Source organism: Leptodactylus fuscus, chromosome 2 (assembly GCF_031893055.1).
Source record: "Leptodactylus fuscus isolate aLepFus1 chromosome 2, aLepFus1.hap2, whole genome shotgun sequence".
NCBI classification, from domain to species: Eukaryota; Metazoa; Chordata; class Amphibia; order Anura; family Leptodactylidae; genus Leptodactylus; species Leptodactylus fuscus.
The window spans coordinates 52,027,608-52,045,820 of NC_134266.1; the positions used below are offsets into that span (position 1 = coordinate 52,027,608).

Consider the following 18,213-nt stretch of genomic DNA (forward strand, 5'->3'; position numbering starts at 1 on the left):
AATCTGGTTCTAAATGAATTGGTTCACCCATCCCGAAGAGGCCTTCCAGAGTAACAAAACGCGAATGAGGATCCTGAAGAGAGGACCCCCCACTCTGTAAATTCAAGATTCCTTAAAGAATATACAGTATGTCAATGGAGTTTTAAAACTAGAAATCTCCTTTAATTAAAATGTATATACATGCTTCTTGATCTTTCAGTGGAATAAAACAGAAAATACAGATATAATGACTAAGCTTTTGCACAGAAATCTCTAAATTACTTTATAAGTTAGACATTCAGCGTTCCCAAAACACATCTTAAGTAGCACAAACCTTTCTGGTTCAGTGGTTTATGGATATATGAGATCAAATTTGGGAATTACATTAAAACTATACTTGCCAACTTTAGTGGATTGAAATCTGTTAGCTCCAAAGCATGAAGCACACCGTGAAAATTGTCATATGACCACACCCAATTTTAGAAAAGCCCTCCCCCTTTTTACATGTCACTTTTTTTTTGCATGTCACAGTCACACCCCTTTTTTATGACACATACCCCAACGGATAAAGAGATATTTCTGCCAACCTAGGAAATTTGCTCACTCTTCTGGAACATCACCACTTTTTGTGGGAGCCATTAATTTATTGTGGCAAGTATGATTAAATTGTATTTCCAATTATAAAACAACTTTTCATAAATTAACAGTATATGCAGATATAAGAAACCTTGTTAAGAAAATCTGTTTCCTTCTCCTCTTATTAGGTTGCTCTCCTACTTCTTATCCTCACTCAGTCTAAATGCATAGAATTCATCTCTGTATTCAGCTCACACACAGAACTCTATGTAGAGGGAAGGGGAGGAGTAGCCAGGTATCTGAGTTATTGCCTTATTTCGTGCAGTGGTAGACTTTCGTCTTGAAACATCGCAATGTTTAGGAGTGCACACCTTCACTCACAGAATAGCAGAGTGTAGAAGCTGCAGTATGTCTTTTCCAGAAGCCTCTTCCTCCCCCCTCCCTTGCCGTAGACTAAAACATGAAAAGTAACTCAGCTTGATAAATGGAGAAGGTATCATATTTCTTAAGTAAGATATATGACAAACTTTCTTATATTTGTCTGTATTATTGATTTAGGAAATGTTTTATAATTGGAGGTATGCTTTAAAACACACTGGGTACAATTTATTTAAGTACAGCCAGAAAGTGTCATTAAAAAGTTGCTATTTTTGACACATGGACAATTTACTCCAATAACTGTGTTTTTTGTGGTTTGCATCTAACACACCATTTGTGTGCCAAAGATGTGGATAACGGAGGGGACATAGCCTTCTACTTCCCAGCAGACCCAGCAGATTTAATATAATCTATCTGCCATAGACTTAAGGGCATCAGTGGCACCTGATAAAAGATGCAAAGACCTGGAGTTGGATTGAGGTTGTTAAAGGTCCCCTTTAAAGTCAAAGTATTATAGAAAGTGGAAACTGGAACTTTTGTCAAACTTGAGAAAGGTTCCAGTTTGGGAACCAAAACGTCGCATCTTGGAGTAAATCACTGAACCTTTTTTGAAACCTTGGTGTGCTGCCAGTTTTTGTTTTTCTAGATAGATAGATAGATAGATAGATAGATAGATAGATAGATAGATAGATATGAGGTGATAGATAGATAGATAGATAGATAGATAGATGATAGATGGATAGATAGATAGATAGATAGATAGATAGATAGATAGATAGATAGAGACATAAAGGTTGATAGATAAGATGGATGGATGGATGGATAGATAGATAGATAGATAGATAGATAGATAGATAGATAGATAGAGACATAAAGGTTGATAGATAAGATGGATGGATGGATGGATAGATAGATAGATAGATAGATAGATAGATAGATAGATAGATAGATAGATAGAGACATAAAGGTTGATAGATAAGATGGATGGATGGATAGATAGATAGATAGACAGACAGACAGACAGACAGACAGACAGACAGACAGACAGATAGATAGATAGATAGATAGATAGATAGGAGATAGATAGATAGATAGATAGATAGATAGATAGATAGGAGATAGATAGATAGATAGATAGATAGATAGATAGATAGATAGATAGATAGATATAAATGTTGATAGATAAGATGGATGGATGGATGGATGGATAGATAGATAGATAGATAGATAATAGATAGATAGATCTTAATAATATTAATATATACTGTATAATAATAAGTCCCTTCATAGGTTTACCCACAGCCTATATATCTTCACATTGACAGCTCAACTCTCCTACATTATTATATATGTGTCTATTGGGTGTGCCATTTCAGCTCCTATTTAGAAATACTAAACCATCATCTATGATACTGTCTTCTTTCTTATAGAATCCTGCAGTAAAAATTTTACAGCTCCTGAGGGCGTTCTTCGGTCTCCAGTTTATCGAAATACTCCATATAACACTGGCCTGGACTGCAGCTATACAATCTATGTGTATTCTGGTTATGGAGTTGAAATTAAGGTAAGTGCTATGTAAAATAACGGCAAAGATTGAAAAAACGGAGACGTAAATGAAAAACTTATGAAGACCATATAACTGCTGTATATAATATGGAAATTTCTCCAGAGTGTCTAAATGGTAATAAAATACATGTGTATTAAACTTTCACATAACTGGATAGCATTTATAAAGGGGACAAATGGCCAAATTGCTGCAATTCCAGATTTACATAAAATGTTTTACATGTTCTAAGCTGACCTTTAGAGTGAAGTATAGAGAAAAGTTTATATCGAACACAAAGAAGAAGTAAAAATGCTGCATGTTAGGAACTGGTAAAAATGATATATTGTAAATTTATTCCTTAAAATGTCATTGCTTAAAAAACGGTGTGCTCCCGTTACATCCAGGTAAATGTCCTCCTTAAACACAATCTTCAAATTTGCAACAGATTTCACTCTCATTTTAATCTCAAATAAAACAGGGTTGCAAATATTCTTCAATTGGAGTCTCCTATCATGCTGTGTCTACAGCTTATACAGTTTGGTAAAATAGTGATAAGTAAGGGAGGCATGATTTTGGGATCGGACTACAGGAGATTTAACCATGCTAAAGATTCATCTAAACTAGGAGATGGCACTCAGGCACAGCTATATAGCACTATACCGCAATTCAGGATTGTATTATTGTGATATTGGGCTTATAAGGCAGAATATCTCTTCAATGTGACCACAGCGATCCCATTGGGAAAAGGCATGAGAATGAAAAAATTACTGCCATATGTCTTCATATGAAAGCGGAGGCATATGGAGATACAGCATGCCATCTTGTGCTAATGTGCATGATGATATAAGGGCATCTTGTCATGTAAAAATAACTTCTTAACATAACTTCCAGTGTGAAGAGTTTAACAATGCTTATTGAATAAGGTATGGAATAATTTTCCAAAAATCCCAGTCCAGCTACATCTTAGATGATCTGCATGATACTGGAGCTAGCAATGACTTTAGAATGGGTACTAATACCCTGTTAACTGTTCTGTATGGCAAGAGTCATGGACATACCACACGCACAACAGGATCCCAGAGAACCAATGCCACCATAAAAGTTGACTGCTAATATCTATGAGATTGCATATCATTGACAGAAGTTTCAAATATAAAGTTCACATTTACTGGTAAAGCGCTACAGAATCTTAAGAGGGTTCCTCATATACTCATAGGCCTTTGCTGTCTGTGTCCATCCTTGTCCCTGAGGAGGTTTGGAGGTTGTCCCCGCCATCTTAGAGAACTAAGCACAGATCTTCCATGGATGTAGGCTTGCTACAATCCTTCTGTCTCTTCATGTAATCCCAGACAGAATGGATGATGTTGAGATCATGGGGGCCATATTATCACCTCCCAGACTCTTTGTCCTTCTTTAAGATAAGATAAGATAAGATAATCCTTTGATAGTCCCACAATGGGGAAATTTTAGTATGTTACAGCAGCATAGTAATAGAGATACAGGATAATACACTGTAAAATATTTAAGACGTAGACACACGTATGCTGAGAAGAGAAGATATACTAGGAGTCTATAGCAGCTAAGGAACAGAAGAAGAAAGAAGGAAGACATCATAATCATTAGTTTTCTGTGCGGCGTGATCTTCGCTTGGACTGATGTAGATTATACAGCTTGATCGCGGTTGGAAGGAAGGACCTGCAATAGCTCCTTCTCACACTTGGGGTGAAGCAGGTGGTCACTTACGGTGCTGCCAAGTCCCATCAAGGTCCCATACATGGGGTGGGATTTATTCTCCCACGTGGAGGTCACCACGAACAGTATCCCTCTGTCACCCACCACCTGTACTGGGTCCAGGGGGCTCCCCAGGACAGAGCTGGCCCTTCTGATCAGCCTGTCAAGTCTATTTCTGTCCCTGGTTGATATACTGCTTCCCCAGCAGGCCACACCGAAAAAGATGGCTGAAGCAACCACAGAGTTGAAGAAGGCCCTAAGAAGTGGCCCCTAGACTCTGAAGGCCCTCAGCCTCCTGAACAGGTAGAGTCTGCTGTGGCCCTTTCTGTGCAGCGCCTCCAGGTGATCAGCCCAGTCTAGTTTATTGTTGAGGAGCACACCCCGATACTTAAAGGTCCTGACTATCTCAATATATGTCCCTTGGATCTCCACCGGGGTCGGAGCACTTCTCCGTTTATGCTGAAGACAATACTTTATGTCACTGGCTATATATTTAGGGTCATTATCCTGGAGTCGGTCAGACGCCTTCCTGATTTTATTAGATGATGGATAAACATATTCCTGTATTTCTCAACAAGGAGGACACCATTAATTCTGATCAAATCCTGTATTTTACTGCATAGTTGAGTTGCTTGGCCTTGTTTCCATGTTAGAATATATATGTATATATTTAAAGGGCTTTATCAAGTAAATTATATTAATAGTAGGTGTTAATAGGATTAATTATTAGTAATTATTAATAGGATAGTGTCATTAATGTTAGTATATCTCATCAATATCAGATCAGCATAGGTCTGACACCCGGACCCTCTCTGAGCAGCTATTTCCACCAGTCACTATACAGAGAATCGAGCCAGTAGCAGATAGCTCTCTTCTTTGTGGCTCTGCTGAGTTACTGCAGCTCATCTGGTAAGTAAATGGGAGCAAAGGTGAAGTAACTCAGCACATCCACTACACAAAAACCAAAGCTATCTGCTTCCAACTCTATTCTCCAAGAGAATAGCTGATCAGAGGGGTCCTTAAGGATATATTATCAATATCAGATCAGCGTAGGTCTGACACCCAGACCCCTCTGATCAGCTATTTCCACCAGTCACTATACAGAGAATCGAGCCAGTAGCAGATAGCTCTCTTCTCTTCTTTGTGGCTCTGCTGAGTTACTGCAGCTCATCTCTATACAAGTAAATGGGAGCAAAACTGCAGTAACTCAGCACATCCACTACACAAAAACCAAAGCTATCTGCTTCCAGCTCTATTCTTCAAGAGAACAGCTGATCAGAGGGGTCCTTAAGTATAGGTCATCAATATCATTTGTCTGGAAATCCCCTTTAATATATTTAAGGCTTGTTCACACTTGTTCATTGCTGAATCAGTGCTTTGCTGGATCTGCTGCTACGATGGCTATCACTGATCCTTGACCAGCCTTATTGCCTTACTTTGGGGACCTTTGGGTATTGCTCTTTTTGCCTTCAGGTTTGACAGAATTTGTAATGTAGACTTGTATAGCAAACTACAGAATCATCCTATTAAAGCCACGTACATAAAGGGTTACCAAAAATTTGTGACTTCAGATGTTGTTGAATTAAGGGAAAGGCATAGGACTTTTTTTCATTGGGAAGTCTATAATTAAGGGCTTATGTTCGCATGTCGACATTCTGTCACTTCAATAATAATAAAGCATGCTGCATCACCATGTGAAAGAATTTGGTAGTCATTCTAACACGCCATCCCACCTCCATACAACTGGTGTTCATAGCCTGCCGATTAATTAGAGCTTGGCAAATGCAAAACAGACAGCCAGGCAGGTCGTGCTCAGATTTGCACATATTGTATTATAGCAATTAGCGGCCGGTTACGTCAAGGTCGACATTACCCTACATGTTATTACAGTCATTTAACTCTCTATCTGTAACTTATGGAAAGTTATGAATGTATTTACTGTGCATGGAAAATATTATTATATAGGTGATGTAATGAGTTAACCATATATATATATATATATATATATATATGTGTATGTTAATAAATAACATATATTTTCTATGCATTCTCAAAGTGGAAAATGTATTTTCAAGTGTGATAAAAACACTATAGAGATCCGTAAAGCCAAGGTACAGTTTAAAGGGGTTGTCCATTTATTTATTTATTTTTATTATTTAAAGGGGTTGTCTGGGATAAACTGATCTCTCTAATCTGAGCTAAACCCACTTCCCACATTTTCTGATTTTCCAGTTACGTTCCATTTCTCAGAATGTCATCTATACTAAACCAGCACCTCCAAGCCCATTAAACTTACCTGTCTTCCAGGTAGGATCTTCTGGGCACGGGATGTCACTTCCTTATGCCACCTGACACCCTTATTCTTGACGTCTGCCAGCCACCCACGCCTTCGCAATAGATCCAGAGTGCTGGCCGCCCAGAAGAAGTGACATCCAGTGCCCAGAAGACAAGCAAGTATGATGGGGTGGGGTGGGGTGGGGTGGGTTTAGTTAGTCAGGAAAGACTAGGAGTGGGTGGACTAACTAGGGAAACAGGGAGGGAGAGTGAGTGAGAAAGGGAGAGAGAAAGAAGGCGAAAGGAAGGGGGAATAACACAGTGAGGTGGTGTGAGTCAGCTCTGAGGGGCCCAAGGCATCATGGTAGTTGTAGGAAAAAAGAACAAGAAGATGCCCAAGTAAGCAAATGCAGAAGAAGCCAGGTGCTCAAAGAGAAATCCAGAAATCAAGAAAGGTATTTGGGTGCACTTATTAACCGATTAATAGCACTAACAAACCTTTTTTGGAAAACCCCTTTACTAGTACATCAGGCATCAAAACCTGACAGAGCCCATTATATGCTTTCCATTGGGATTTGTTTGTGCCTGTTGGATCTCTCCCTATTGGTATTTCTGATTCTCTGTTCCTATAACAGAGCAAACAAATGTACACACCTCTCTCTTGAAATGAGCCCCCCCCCCCCCCTCAAACCCCATCCATCATTGTGATAGAAAAGGTACGGGCTTGGCAAAGGCAGGACCCTGTAGCCAGCTAGCCACCAGCTAAATATGGAGCAGATCACGCAGAGATTAAAGGGGTTTTCCCATCTCATTGTATCAGCAGGCTACCTTCAGTGTCTGCTTCTCACTTCCTGTATTTTTCTCCCTCCCCCTCCCTCTTGCTGAACGGGACACACAACACTTCTGCAGATCAGATAATATGCAGATTCTTGTACAGAATGGACAGTGTTATCTGTGTGTTTACATAGAGAGATTACAGACTTGGCTTTCTCAGCAAACTGCAATTAGCTGAACGATTGTCATGCTGGCAAGAGCAGTGAGTGAGTGATATCACTTGACCTATAGATCTGTGGATATAGCAACACTGTGTAAACAATGGGAGGAATAAGGTCACATAGCAGGCAAACAAAGCAGAATTTCTAAAGCAATATATTTAGGAAAAGGCTTCAATTTACATAAGCTACCAATATAGATAGGATCCTTGAGATGGGACAACCCCTTTAAGGTCAGGTTTGCACAGCAGAATATGAGGAGAAATCTGAGGCAGACATTTGCTCCAAATTCCTCTGCCATTTCCACCCAAATGACTGAGACTAGTATGCAGGGTGTCTCGTGCTGTAGACGGGAGATAAAGCAGGACGCTTAGTTTTTTTAGTGCCCTGTTTTGATATCTAGGAGAGACAGAACCAGGTCCAAATCTCAACCCAACTACATTACAGTCTGACAAACAATGAGGGAATTCTTTCTTTTTATATTTATAATGTATATTTGTGCGTAATGTTGCTTTTATGTCGTAATGATAAGACCTATCACCCTATACTAAGATGTACCTTTAATGTGTGTCACATGACTGAATAGGGTACATGTATAAATGTATAGTATATTATGAGAATATTCTCTTTTATCAGAATGACATTCATTGACTGTATTTGCTTTATTTCTTCTTCTCATTTGTCGCCTTTGTATTTCTGAGCATGTAGTTAATCATAGCAGGTGTTCTCATTTCCTCTTGGTTTCTATGCAGCAGGGCTGTCGGGTATATTGCATGTTACCTCTCTGTTCTCTGTCTGGCTCATAGGTATGGGAAATGATGATATTTAAGAGAACACCTTCACTGCTCTTTCTGCATATTGCTGTATTTAAAATGCTGCTATGGAGACCACTCATCCCTCTTAGCAGAAAGGATAGAAATTGGTAGAGACGTGAGAAGGTTATTGAGAAGCATGCAGTGTTCTTTTGTATTGTCCTATTACCGAGTACGGCAGCGGGCAAAATGTACTTTCCGAGTAAATGTTATTTTATCACGCTGAACTTTTAGGCACAATAGAAAAAAAAATCTATTTTAAAATTTTGCATTTTTGTCTGTAGAAAATGAAAATTACTCTAAAGATTTGCAAAAATAAACATAAATTTCCATAATAGGTTGAACTATTTATTTGTATTTTTTTGCCGTGGCTGCTGAACTTTGAGCAGGAAGAAGTTAGATGTACTGACTGTTCATTAAATTGGTAGACATTCACATTATTCATGGGATGCCCAGGGAATTATTTAACCTGGCTGACCCAACCCTGCCAAACATGACTCCTGACTAATTGCATTCGCTGCCGTCTTCAGTTTACAACCACATAATACAAGATCTCCAATGCATTTGAAGAATTCAGAATTAGGAGGTGAAATAAAACTCATGGCATACAAATAAATGTCTGACCTAAAGAAAGACCCGTTTCCTGAACCGGAGACTTCTGAGACATAAAGTACTAATTTATACAGTAACTCTTCAGACATTGAAAGGAGTTTTCTTGGCTAGAATTATTGGGGACCTATCCTAAAGAAAGGTGAATAATAGCAGATCTATGGGTTCAGACATCCAGCCCCATTGATCAGCTATTGCCAGCAGGTGACACACAGAGAATGGAGCAAGAAGCAGACAGCACAGTTATTATCTGTGTAGTGATAGAAATTATTCACTGCAAATAATGAGAACTTATTTGCAGTACCTGGTTTGACCACTACACAGTGAACGGAGCTGCCTGCTTCCTGCTCCATTCAGTATTCCCAAAACAACTGATCACTGGGGGTTTTGTATATCAGACCTTCATTGATCAGGTATCAAAAGAATTAAAGAAAGTTTAATTTGCAGTCTTTCTAGCAAAAAAAATTTTAAAAAAATCATTAGTTTTTTTGCTTCTATGTGTCCCTCATGGTTATTCTGGCTCTCAACAGAATAAGCCTACTTCCCCCTCTTGTAGCTGGTAATATAATCCTTTCTGGTTTTCCCTGCAGAATTCTTAAGGGTCAATGCACACAGAGTTTTTTGGATTCAGCCTCAAAATCCTCACCCAAAAACTCCATGTGAATGCACCCTAAGTTACAATGTCATGTTTCTGCAGGGGCGCTGCTCCATATCTGACAAGCGGGACAGAAAATTCTTTCTATTGCAGCACTATGCAAATAACAGGGAGTGGGTATAGTTACTGAGCATGTGATGAATATGATGTTTTGTGAGTAGACTATCCTTTTAAATGAAACCCCAAAAAGGTTTTTTCTGTTTTTGATATTTCAGAATAAGGGAGCACTGTTTTTTTCCATTTCTCTCTCTTGCTTTCTTACTCTTTTACCTTTTTGTGCTTTATCACTCCAATATATCACAATGTACTTTAGTTTTGTTATATGAGTGGTCTGTGATCACCAACATCCCTGCTTCCCTGGCAGTCTCAGTCGCGTTGCCAGAATACTCAAGTTTCCTGGTGCAAGAGGCAAAAAACCCATGAGGTTGATCCCAATTGCCCCATGTCAGGGGAAAAAATGCTTCCCGGCTCCAAATCGGGCAATCATTTTAAAACTCTGTATCAACTTTACCAAAAATCTAAAATCCGTAACCTGTGATATTATTCTATTCAAGAAAGGTGTCCAGGCACTTTTTGAACTTTCCTTATGCTCTCTGCCCTTATAGTACAGAATCCCTGATGCCAATGATTTTGGTGAAATGCTCTTTCCTCTAGGTGTCGAGCAGGGGCGTAGCTTGAGTGGGTGCAGAGGGTGCAGTCGCACTGGGACCCATTAACCTTAGGGTTACTGGTATCAGTATTGAGATTGCAGCTTCCATCTGGCCCATAAACCAAGGAGACCCACAGATTACCCTAACCACATTAAGGTGGATTAAACTCCTTTGCACCCATAACCATCACTATTAAGAATTCGCTGTAGGGATGAGGTAGGGGACAAAAGATTGCATCGGGGCCCACAAGACTTTAGTTATGTCACCGTTGTACAGGATGTCCTCTTGTCACTGTCACCAGCCTATGAGTAAACAGATCATTAGAAAGAACTTTGCACTGTCTTTCAATGGATTTGTTCATTGTGATTAGATCGTCACATAGCCATCTTTTTGTAAACTGAATAACCCCAAATCTATGAGAATCTTTTTTGAGAAGCTGTGAATTTGTCTTTGTAGAATTGTCTCTGTACTAAAATACTGAAATACAACAAGAACTAAACCCTGAATAACTCAAAAACCATAAAACTATAATTTTCTAACAATATACTTTGCAACGTGCTGCAACATGCTGTGTATTTTCCAGTGATGTCCTCTCTACATGATCTGATGGCTTCTTTCAGCTGTCAATACCTTCATGTACAATATTACTGACAATACATTCTACCTACAATAGCTGAGCTGTACTTACCAGCAGTTATTCTGTGTCACACCGTGGACTGCCCATAATACACGATAGGAAGTAGCAAAATAGAAGCCTATGCCTCTTAAAGGGGTTAACAGTAGAGATGTGCGAGTACTGTTCGGATCAGCCGATCCGAACAGCACACTCGCATAGAAATGAATGGACGTAGCCGGCACGCGGGGGGTTAAGCGGCCGGCCGCCGTCAAAGCGGAAGTATCAGGTGCATCCATTTATTTCTATGGATCGTGCTGTTCGGACCGGCTGATCCGAACAGTACTCACTCATCTCTAGTTACCAGGCATTGCTTAATTTTTTTTGGAGGGGTGCAATAACTGTCCATGTTAAATGTGACAAAATCAGATTAAATAGGACATTTTACCAAATCCACCATCTCCAAGTCATTGCACCCATCCATCACCCCACTGATTTCAGAGCAGCTAGAATTTTTTTTGTAGCCACTACCATTCCTGAGCTACCATTTTTGTTGGTATCAGCACAATTATACTCTCTACTGTCCTGGGTTTCAATAGACAGATAAGGACCGCCCACCTGACATCAAAGAGTAGAACTGTGCTGAAACCAACAAAAATGATCACTGAGAAATGGTTGGGGGGTGGCGGTAGAGTAAAAAATCCAACAACGCCAGAATCAGCAGAGTAATACCTATTGAAGGATGCAAAGAGAATTTGGTGGAGGCAGTAAAAGATCTTCTTTAACACATGATGTACATGCCTCCCCCATATCACATGGCCTCTAATAGCATTAGATTGAAGTATTATTTGCTGGTGTGGGATTTTTTCTCATCCCGTATGGTACTAATCTACAACAACTACAACTTTTTACCATTTCTTGCAATGGAACCTTATGTAAAGAAAGCTCTTTGGTCAACAACATCATTCTACAGCGCCGGTAATTAAAAGATGTCTGGCAGAACTCACATGGCGAAGAGACTTGTTCCAAGGTACATATCATTATAGTCTGACAAAGCAAGGTACATGAACCGTGATTGTATGAGACGTTCTGGAAAAACAGCTTTAAGGAGGAAGGAGGGACAAGCGCAGGTAGTTTTCAGATTGGGAACTTTCAATTAACTCCTTTATATTGTTCTCAGGTTAGAACCACAGCACATTAACTTTTATTAAGTTGCTCAGTCTCAAATTCTCCCCTTCAAAAGGAGAACCAATTACTGCCCCTTCCCCTTTGTCTAACCATCTAGACACCCACCGAGCTATTGTCACTTCTTCTTGTGCACTAGACCTGACAAAAACAGATAAATGAATTAGAATTAAATGAGAGATACTGTAGAACAATTTATCTGCTTCTGTGTTCACAGAAATGCAACGTATGACACTATATACTATATATGAGAGCTAATAGGAAGAAGACTGTCAGTAAATTCTATAAGTTTCAACAGAAAGATGTCAACTAACATTGGAAAAATAATAGAATTAAGAACAGAGAGAAAAATGCACCTTTCCAGATGAAAATATAGTCTTCATTAAAACCATCCTACATTATTGTGTATACAGCAGCTATGCAGACATGTCTCGCCATGGTAACAGACTACATACTGAATCATCCCTGTGCGCCGCCATTCCGTAGAAATCCTGATTTTCGTCGGATGCAAATGAGTTCTCTCTCAGCACTGGGGGGCGGGCCACAGCACTCAAAACAGCAATGGAGGCGTCCCCAATGCTGCGAGAAAACTCTCCAGCACCGCCTCCATCTTCTTCAGGAACGGCCTCTTCACGTGTCTTCTTCCGGTGCTGGCGATCAAACTTCTAGGCCTCAGGCCTCGGGCAGAGCCGACTGTGCATGCCCGCGGCCACAAGAAAAATGGCCTCTTACACAGTAAGTAAGCGCCTCCAGTGCTGTTTGAGCGCTGAAGCCCGCTCTAGGATGAATTCAATGGACATACAATTTATTTAACCATACTAAGGTAACTATGTATTGGGGACCTTCCCCTTCAGGACCTGTCTAGAAATTAAAAGAAAACATTACCAAGACTAAATTTACACCTGCGCCTGGATTCCGTTCAGGAATTCCATCCTTTATAGTCTATGGGGTCCACAGGTTTCCATGAGTAATTGCTTTCTAAGTGGACTTGGTTTCCATTTTTTGGGTCCTAAAGCAGATCCGAAGAACAGTAACCAGAATGCAGGTGTGAGCCTAGAGTAACAGTTACTCCCCATATTACTATCTATGCCCATATTTCAATATTATCAATGTATCTCAACTTTGCAAGTAGTCTTAATACTGTTAATATACTGTTATTTTTATTTGCATGTTTCTATGGAAACAGACTACAAATAAATCCTGTGTAGTCTGATCCAGCAGTCACTTTCTATTCCATCTGTCCCCTACTTCTTGCTAGTATGCCAGATCAGGGTTAGTAAGAAGTAAGGTTGGATGGAAGGGAGCAGGACTATAGGATCAGACTACAAAGCGATTTTCTATGTATTCTATAGCCATGGAGACTTGCATGTCTGCATTGGAGCTATGGACAAAAAATGGAGATTTTAATGAAGACAATTTACAGAAATTGGTTCATGTTTCCTATCAGATATATTGGAATTATTTACTTTTCATTTTTATCCAGTGCTTTCTTGGGATTGTACATACTACAGAGATTAGGCTACGTCAAATTGGGACACATTTGCAGATTTCTATCTATTTAAAGAAAAGTATTTGTCATCTAAACATCAAAACTTCCCTTGTTCTATCTATTGCGCTTCCTTGTCCTGCTTACAGTGTACAGGTGGGAGCTGCAGAACAAAACCATAGGGTAAGTGTAAAAACACAACCCTGCTACTCGAGCAAGGCTTTATTCAGTAAAAATAATAAAACCTACTATCACGCACGCAGAAGGGATGGCAGTCAGTGCTGAACCTCTAGCTCTACAATACTTACAATTGCTTGGTCAGCTTTAGCAACAGATTTTACTTTAGCATTTGCTGATTTTGTAGAATAATTCTGAATAATCCTTCACTGGTGCCAGGTTTTCTAAAAGTCTAACACAAGCAAAAGCAGAGTCAAAATTGATTTTCTAGTTGTCGCCAGATAGAGTTAGGATTATCATTTTTTTACCCAAATGTTGCAGGCTTTTAGGAAGAACATGTACTGTTTGAGATACACTGGAGTTTCTCTTAAAAAGATGGCCCATTTTGGACAATCCCAACTTGTTTGAGTTGTCCCTTGACAATAACTGTCTCTCTGCTGACTAAACCCGACAGTAAGTGTTCAGTTTTACTGCAGTGCTACCACATGGGAAATTAGGCGCTACATAGAGTCCATGTAAATCAATAAGTTGACTGTGTAATGCAGGATGTCATCTACTCATAGCAGTGGCATAACTACAACAGTAGCAATGGTAGCAGCTGCCACAGGGCCCGACACCTTAGGGGGCTCGGGCCCCCTCACTAGTTAATATGACAAAAAATAAATAAACAATAAATTTTACTTTTTGAGGCCCGAGGCCACCTGAGGTTTTGGGTTCTGGCGGTGGAGAGCCTCAGCAGCGTGTGTCCTGACAGTGGGGAAGGGCCGGAGAAATCGTCGAGGAAGAAGATAGTGCCGGGATGGAGTGAGCAGCACTGAGGACTTACAGAGAGTGAGTGCAGACTGGTGAGTTTAACCCATGTCTGTAGGGAGGGCTGTCAGCACACAGTACTGTGCTGGCAGCTGCCTGCTTCTTAGGGATGAAAGGGTTATTAAAGTACATAATACTGTGCTACAGGGGCTACTATAGGGTATAATACTGTATACAGGAGCCACTATAGGGTATAATACTGTGTACAAGGGCCACTATAGGGTATAATACTGTGTACAGGGACCACTATGGGGCATAATAGTGCAGGCAGGAACGCGAGGGAAAAGGGTCGGTCAGGGTCTTTGGAGGGGGGGGGGGGGGGGCATGTCAAAGGTTCGCCACGGGGCCCCACCATTCCTAGTTACTCCACTGGCTCATAGACTGAGAGATATTCTTTGGAGTCGCTTTACACTTTTTTCCCAAAAGCTGAAAATGGGACCTCCTTCTATTAACTAGGAACTCCCTAAAAGAACATATCAATGTGTTTTCGAAACTGGGCAACCCCTTTAAAGACTAATTTGCTGAACATTTAAAGGAGTAGTCTCAGGAAGACAACATTTATCCCATGGAGGGAATTTTTTGTTGCCTTTCGCCGGCTAAAAAATGCCTTAAATTACCGGTAACTACACTGTATGAGATGACGTAGAGTTCAGTGCAGGAACATGGGCCACCAGAAGAGAAGACACACTTCTTTTAGCAGCACAGAAATGATCAAACCTGCCATAATGAATGCCAGTCCTGATACCCCCCCCCCCTTTAAATTGGCTCAACAATCACCTGATACACAGGGGTACAACTTCAGAACCTGAGTGATCAGATGTATCTCCAGCAGAAGCTGGACCGAACCATGTGTGACTGCTACAGAGTAAATACGGTATTGCATATTAGTCTGTATGGCTCTCCAAAGCAAAGCTTCCCTTTGTTAAGGACCCTAATTTTGGCTAATAGAAGGAGATCCCAAGCGTAACATCATCCTTTATTACATCTGTATGTTAGTAGAGAACACTGAATCTGAATCCGGCTAGTAAATTATTTTGGTCAAGCTACATAGCATTGCCGTTAGTAAAATGGCCCGACCAGATGGATTGCATGAGTCTAATTCTAATAGAAGTCTATAATTTAGGACCATTACTAGACCTCGGGATATATATTGATTTCTACTAGAATAGGATTATCTCTCAGTCGTGTTGTGACATTCGAAGGTTGCAGTTAACTTACACCAAGAGTCAAATTTCCAATTATAGAGACATATAGAAAGAGGTTATCTACTTTTCAGAAATTGATATTATCAAAAAGTTTAGGTTAGCGCGGGTCTGACTCCCAGGACCCCTCAGATCAACTGTTTTCCCTATGAGCAAGTGAACTGCAGTGCTCGCTCGCTGTACTTTTAATAGCTGCGGTTGTGTGTACCATTCAAGCCTAAGCCTATGTCTTATTCAAACCTAGATCCTACTTAGGGATATCTGTTTTCAAAAAACAGATAAACTCTTAATGCCGGGCCACCACGTGCTGTAAGCGCTTCAGTTTGCTCATGACAGAAATAACATGGATGTTTTACAATAACAGCAAAGTGGACAGCATTGTAGTTATTTCCACCCCCCACTCACTTTGCAGAAAAAAACTTGAAGTAGACATGCTCCAACTTCCAAAACCGATTTCATTTTTAAAATGAAAGACACCTATAGTCATGCCGGAGTCTGCATGTAAAGGTTAGTTTAGCAGTCCACCTGTCCATTGTTCTGCTTCCCCGACCGACCGTAACAACAGAGAGTCGGTGCTAGTGTGTACCTATTATGACATGGGCACTAGTAATTGTATAAGTTCATGCATTTATTGTATCATTTATTGTATTTTTAGTTATTTTCTATATGGTGCTTAATGTAACTTACATCCTACAAGCTGTCATTTGCATCTGTACTTGAAGGGGTTGCCCGGGATAAATGGAAATCCCTACACTAAGCTAAACATTCTCCCCCCTCCTACTTTCTAAATAACATAATTAATCAAAAATGTATGGTTACCCATATCCCTAGGGCGCCCCAAGGACTTTTTTTGGTTATCTGGTGATGGTCCGTTTCCCCATTTCTAGAAAGAGATTGTCACTACTCCTCCCTCCATGCATCCCATTATACTTACCTTCCATGCTTCTTCCTGGGGGACGGCCCTCCTTCTTTATCTATTTTGTCTGTGTGCGGACATCTCCAAGCACTGTGCGCACTGCTGCTGAAACTCCACCTCTACTGTGCAGCTTCCCCATGTGCAGCAGAGGTGGACCATCGCTGCAGAGAACAGAGCAGTGATGGAGAAGAGTGCGTACCGTCTCACAAGAAGGTAAGATACTGTATAATGGGGTCAGGGGTTGGGCTGAATAGGTAGGGAAGGGTGGGATAGCTAGAGAGACAGGGTGAGAGAAAGGTGGGGAAGTGAGGAAAGAGGGGGAAGTAAGGAGAGAGGGGTTAAAAGAAGTTACATAGCAGAAAGCTGAAGCATGTAAACAAATGCAGGAGATACCAGGAGCTCCCAGAGATACCCAGAAATCACTCAAAACACAGCTAAAGATATATGGGTGCATTTATTAACCCATTAATAGCTTTAACAGACTTTAAAAAAAAAAAATTTGCCTGGAAAAACCCTTTTTGTGAAACTTGAGAGTTAAATATGGGAAACATTTGTTATTCTATGCCTTGCATAGTAGTCTACAATGTTCTTGTACATCATTATTGATTGTGATTCAGCTATACACATCATGAGATACAGCAATGCCCCAAAGAAATCTTGTCTCTTCTTCCAATGTCTAGATTTACATAGCAGATCATTGATTTTAAAAATTACACAATGCAAAACTGAAATTGTTTGTTTGGAGTGGTTTCACTCTGCGTCAATTTTATACAGAGTATTCCCATTACACTTAAGTGATTATATTAAAAACAAGAGCAGTAATATTCTGTATAGCTGTTAGATACGGAAGATTGAAGTAATGGAATACGAAATACAGACTCGAGAGAGTAACCCTGCGCCAGGCTACTGTCTATACTGCAATTTTCCTGGGTGGAAGGCATATAAGGTAAAATATTTTGTTTCTTAGGATACACGGCACACTATTAATAAAACACTCGTAATTCTATCTGGCAGAAGAGTGAATATAAGGTCATTTTCTTCAGCTTCAGCCACTTATAATAATTAGAGATTTTGTAGGATAAATAATACTTCCTTAGGCCGGGGCCACATGTGGCGAAACAAAGGTGGCGTTTTACAGCAAATCCAACCCCCACTTTGCAGTAAAATAGACAAAGCGGACCTTCTCCGATTTCCAAAATTGTTGTGGTTTTGGAAATCACAGCATGTCAATTATACCTACAGAAACACTGACAGTTTCCATATAAGTATAATTGAAGCAGAAAGTCCGCAGAGGAAACCTATGCAGGAAGCTAAACAGGAAGAACTGCATTATGGTACTGCTGCGTGTAGATCTGCGGCAGGTATGGTCTCTGAGATAGCCTATGTGTACTGTCTGACTTCATATATGGCTCCCAGCTGTGTGCCGGAGCATGGCTGTTTGATGGCTCCAAGCTGTGTGCAAGAGCAGGCAAACTTCCCTGGTAACTCCAAGCTGTGTGCAGGAGCATGCAAACTTCCCTGGTAACTCCAAGCTGTGTGCAGGAGAATGTTCTAAACTTGTGTGGTGGCCCCTAGCTGTCGCAGGGGTAAGTGTGTTTGTTTGCTGGCCTGGGGTGAGTGTT

The 18,213-nt window shown here is 40.3% G+C and overlaps 1 protein-coding gene across 1 annotated transcript in view; it reads left to right on the forward strand.

The window, feature by feature from the left end:
* The window catches only part of SEZ6 (seizure related 6 homolog), a 481,362-nt gene that overhangs the window by 239,213 nt on the left and 223,936 nt on the right, over positions 1-18,213 (forward strand). The window contains exon 3 of the mRNA XM_075263749.1: positions 2,364-2,497. Coding sequence (XP_075119850.1) covers positions 2,364-2,497 — 134 coding nt within the window. The remainder of the gene's footprint in view (positions 1-2,363; positions 2,498-18,213) is intronic.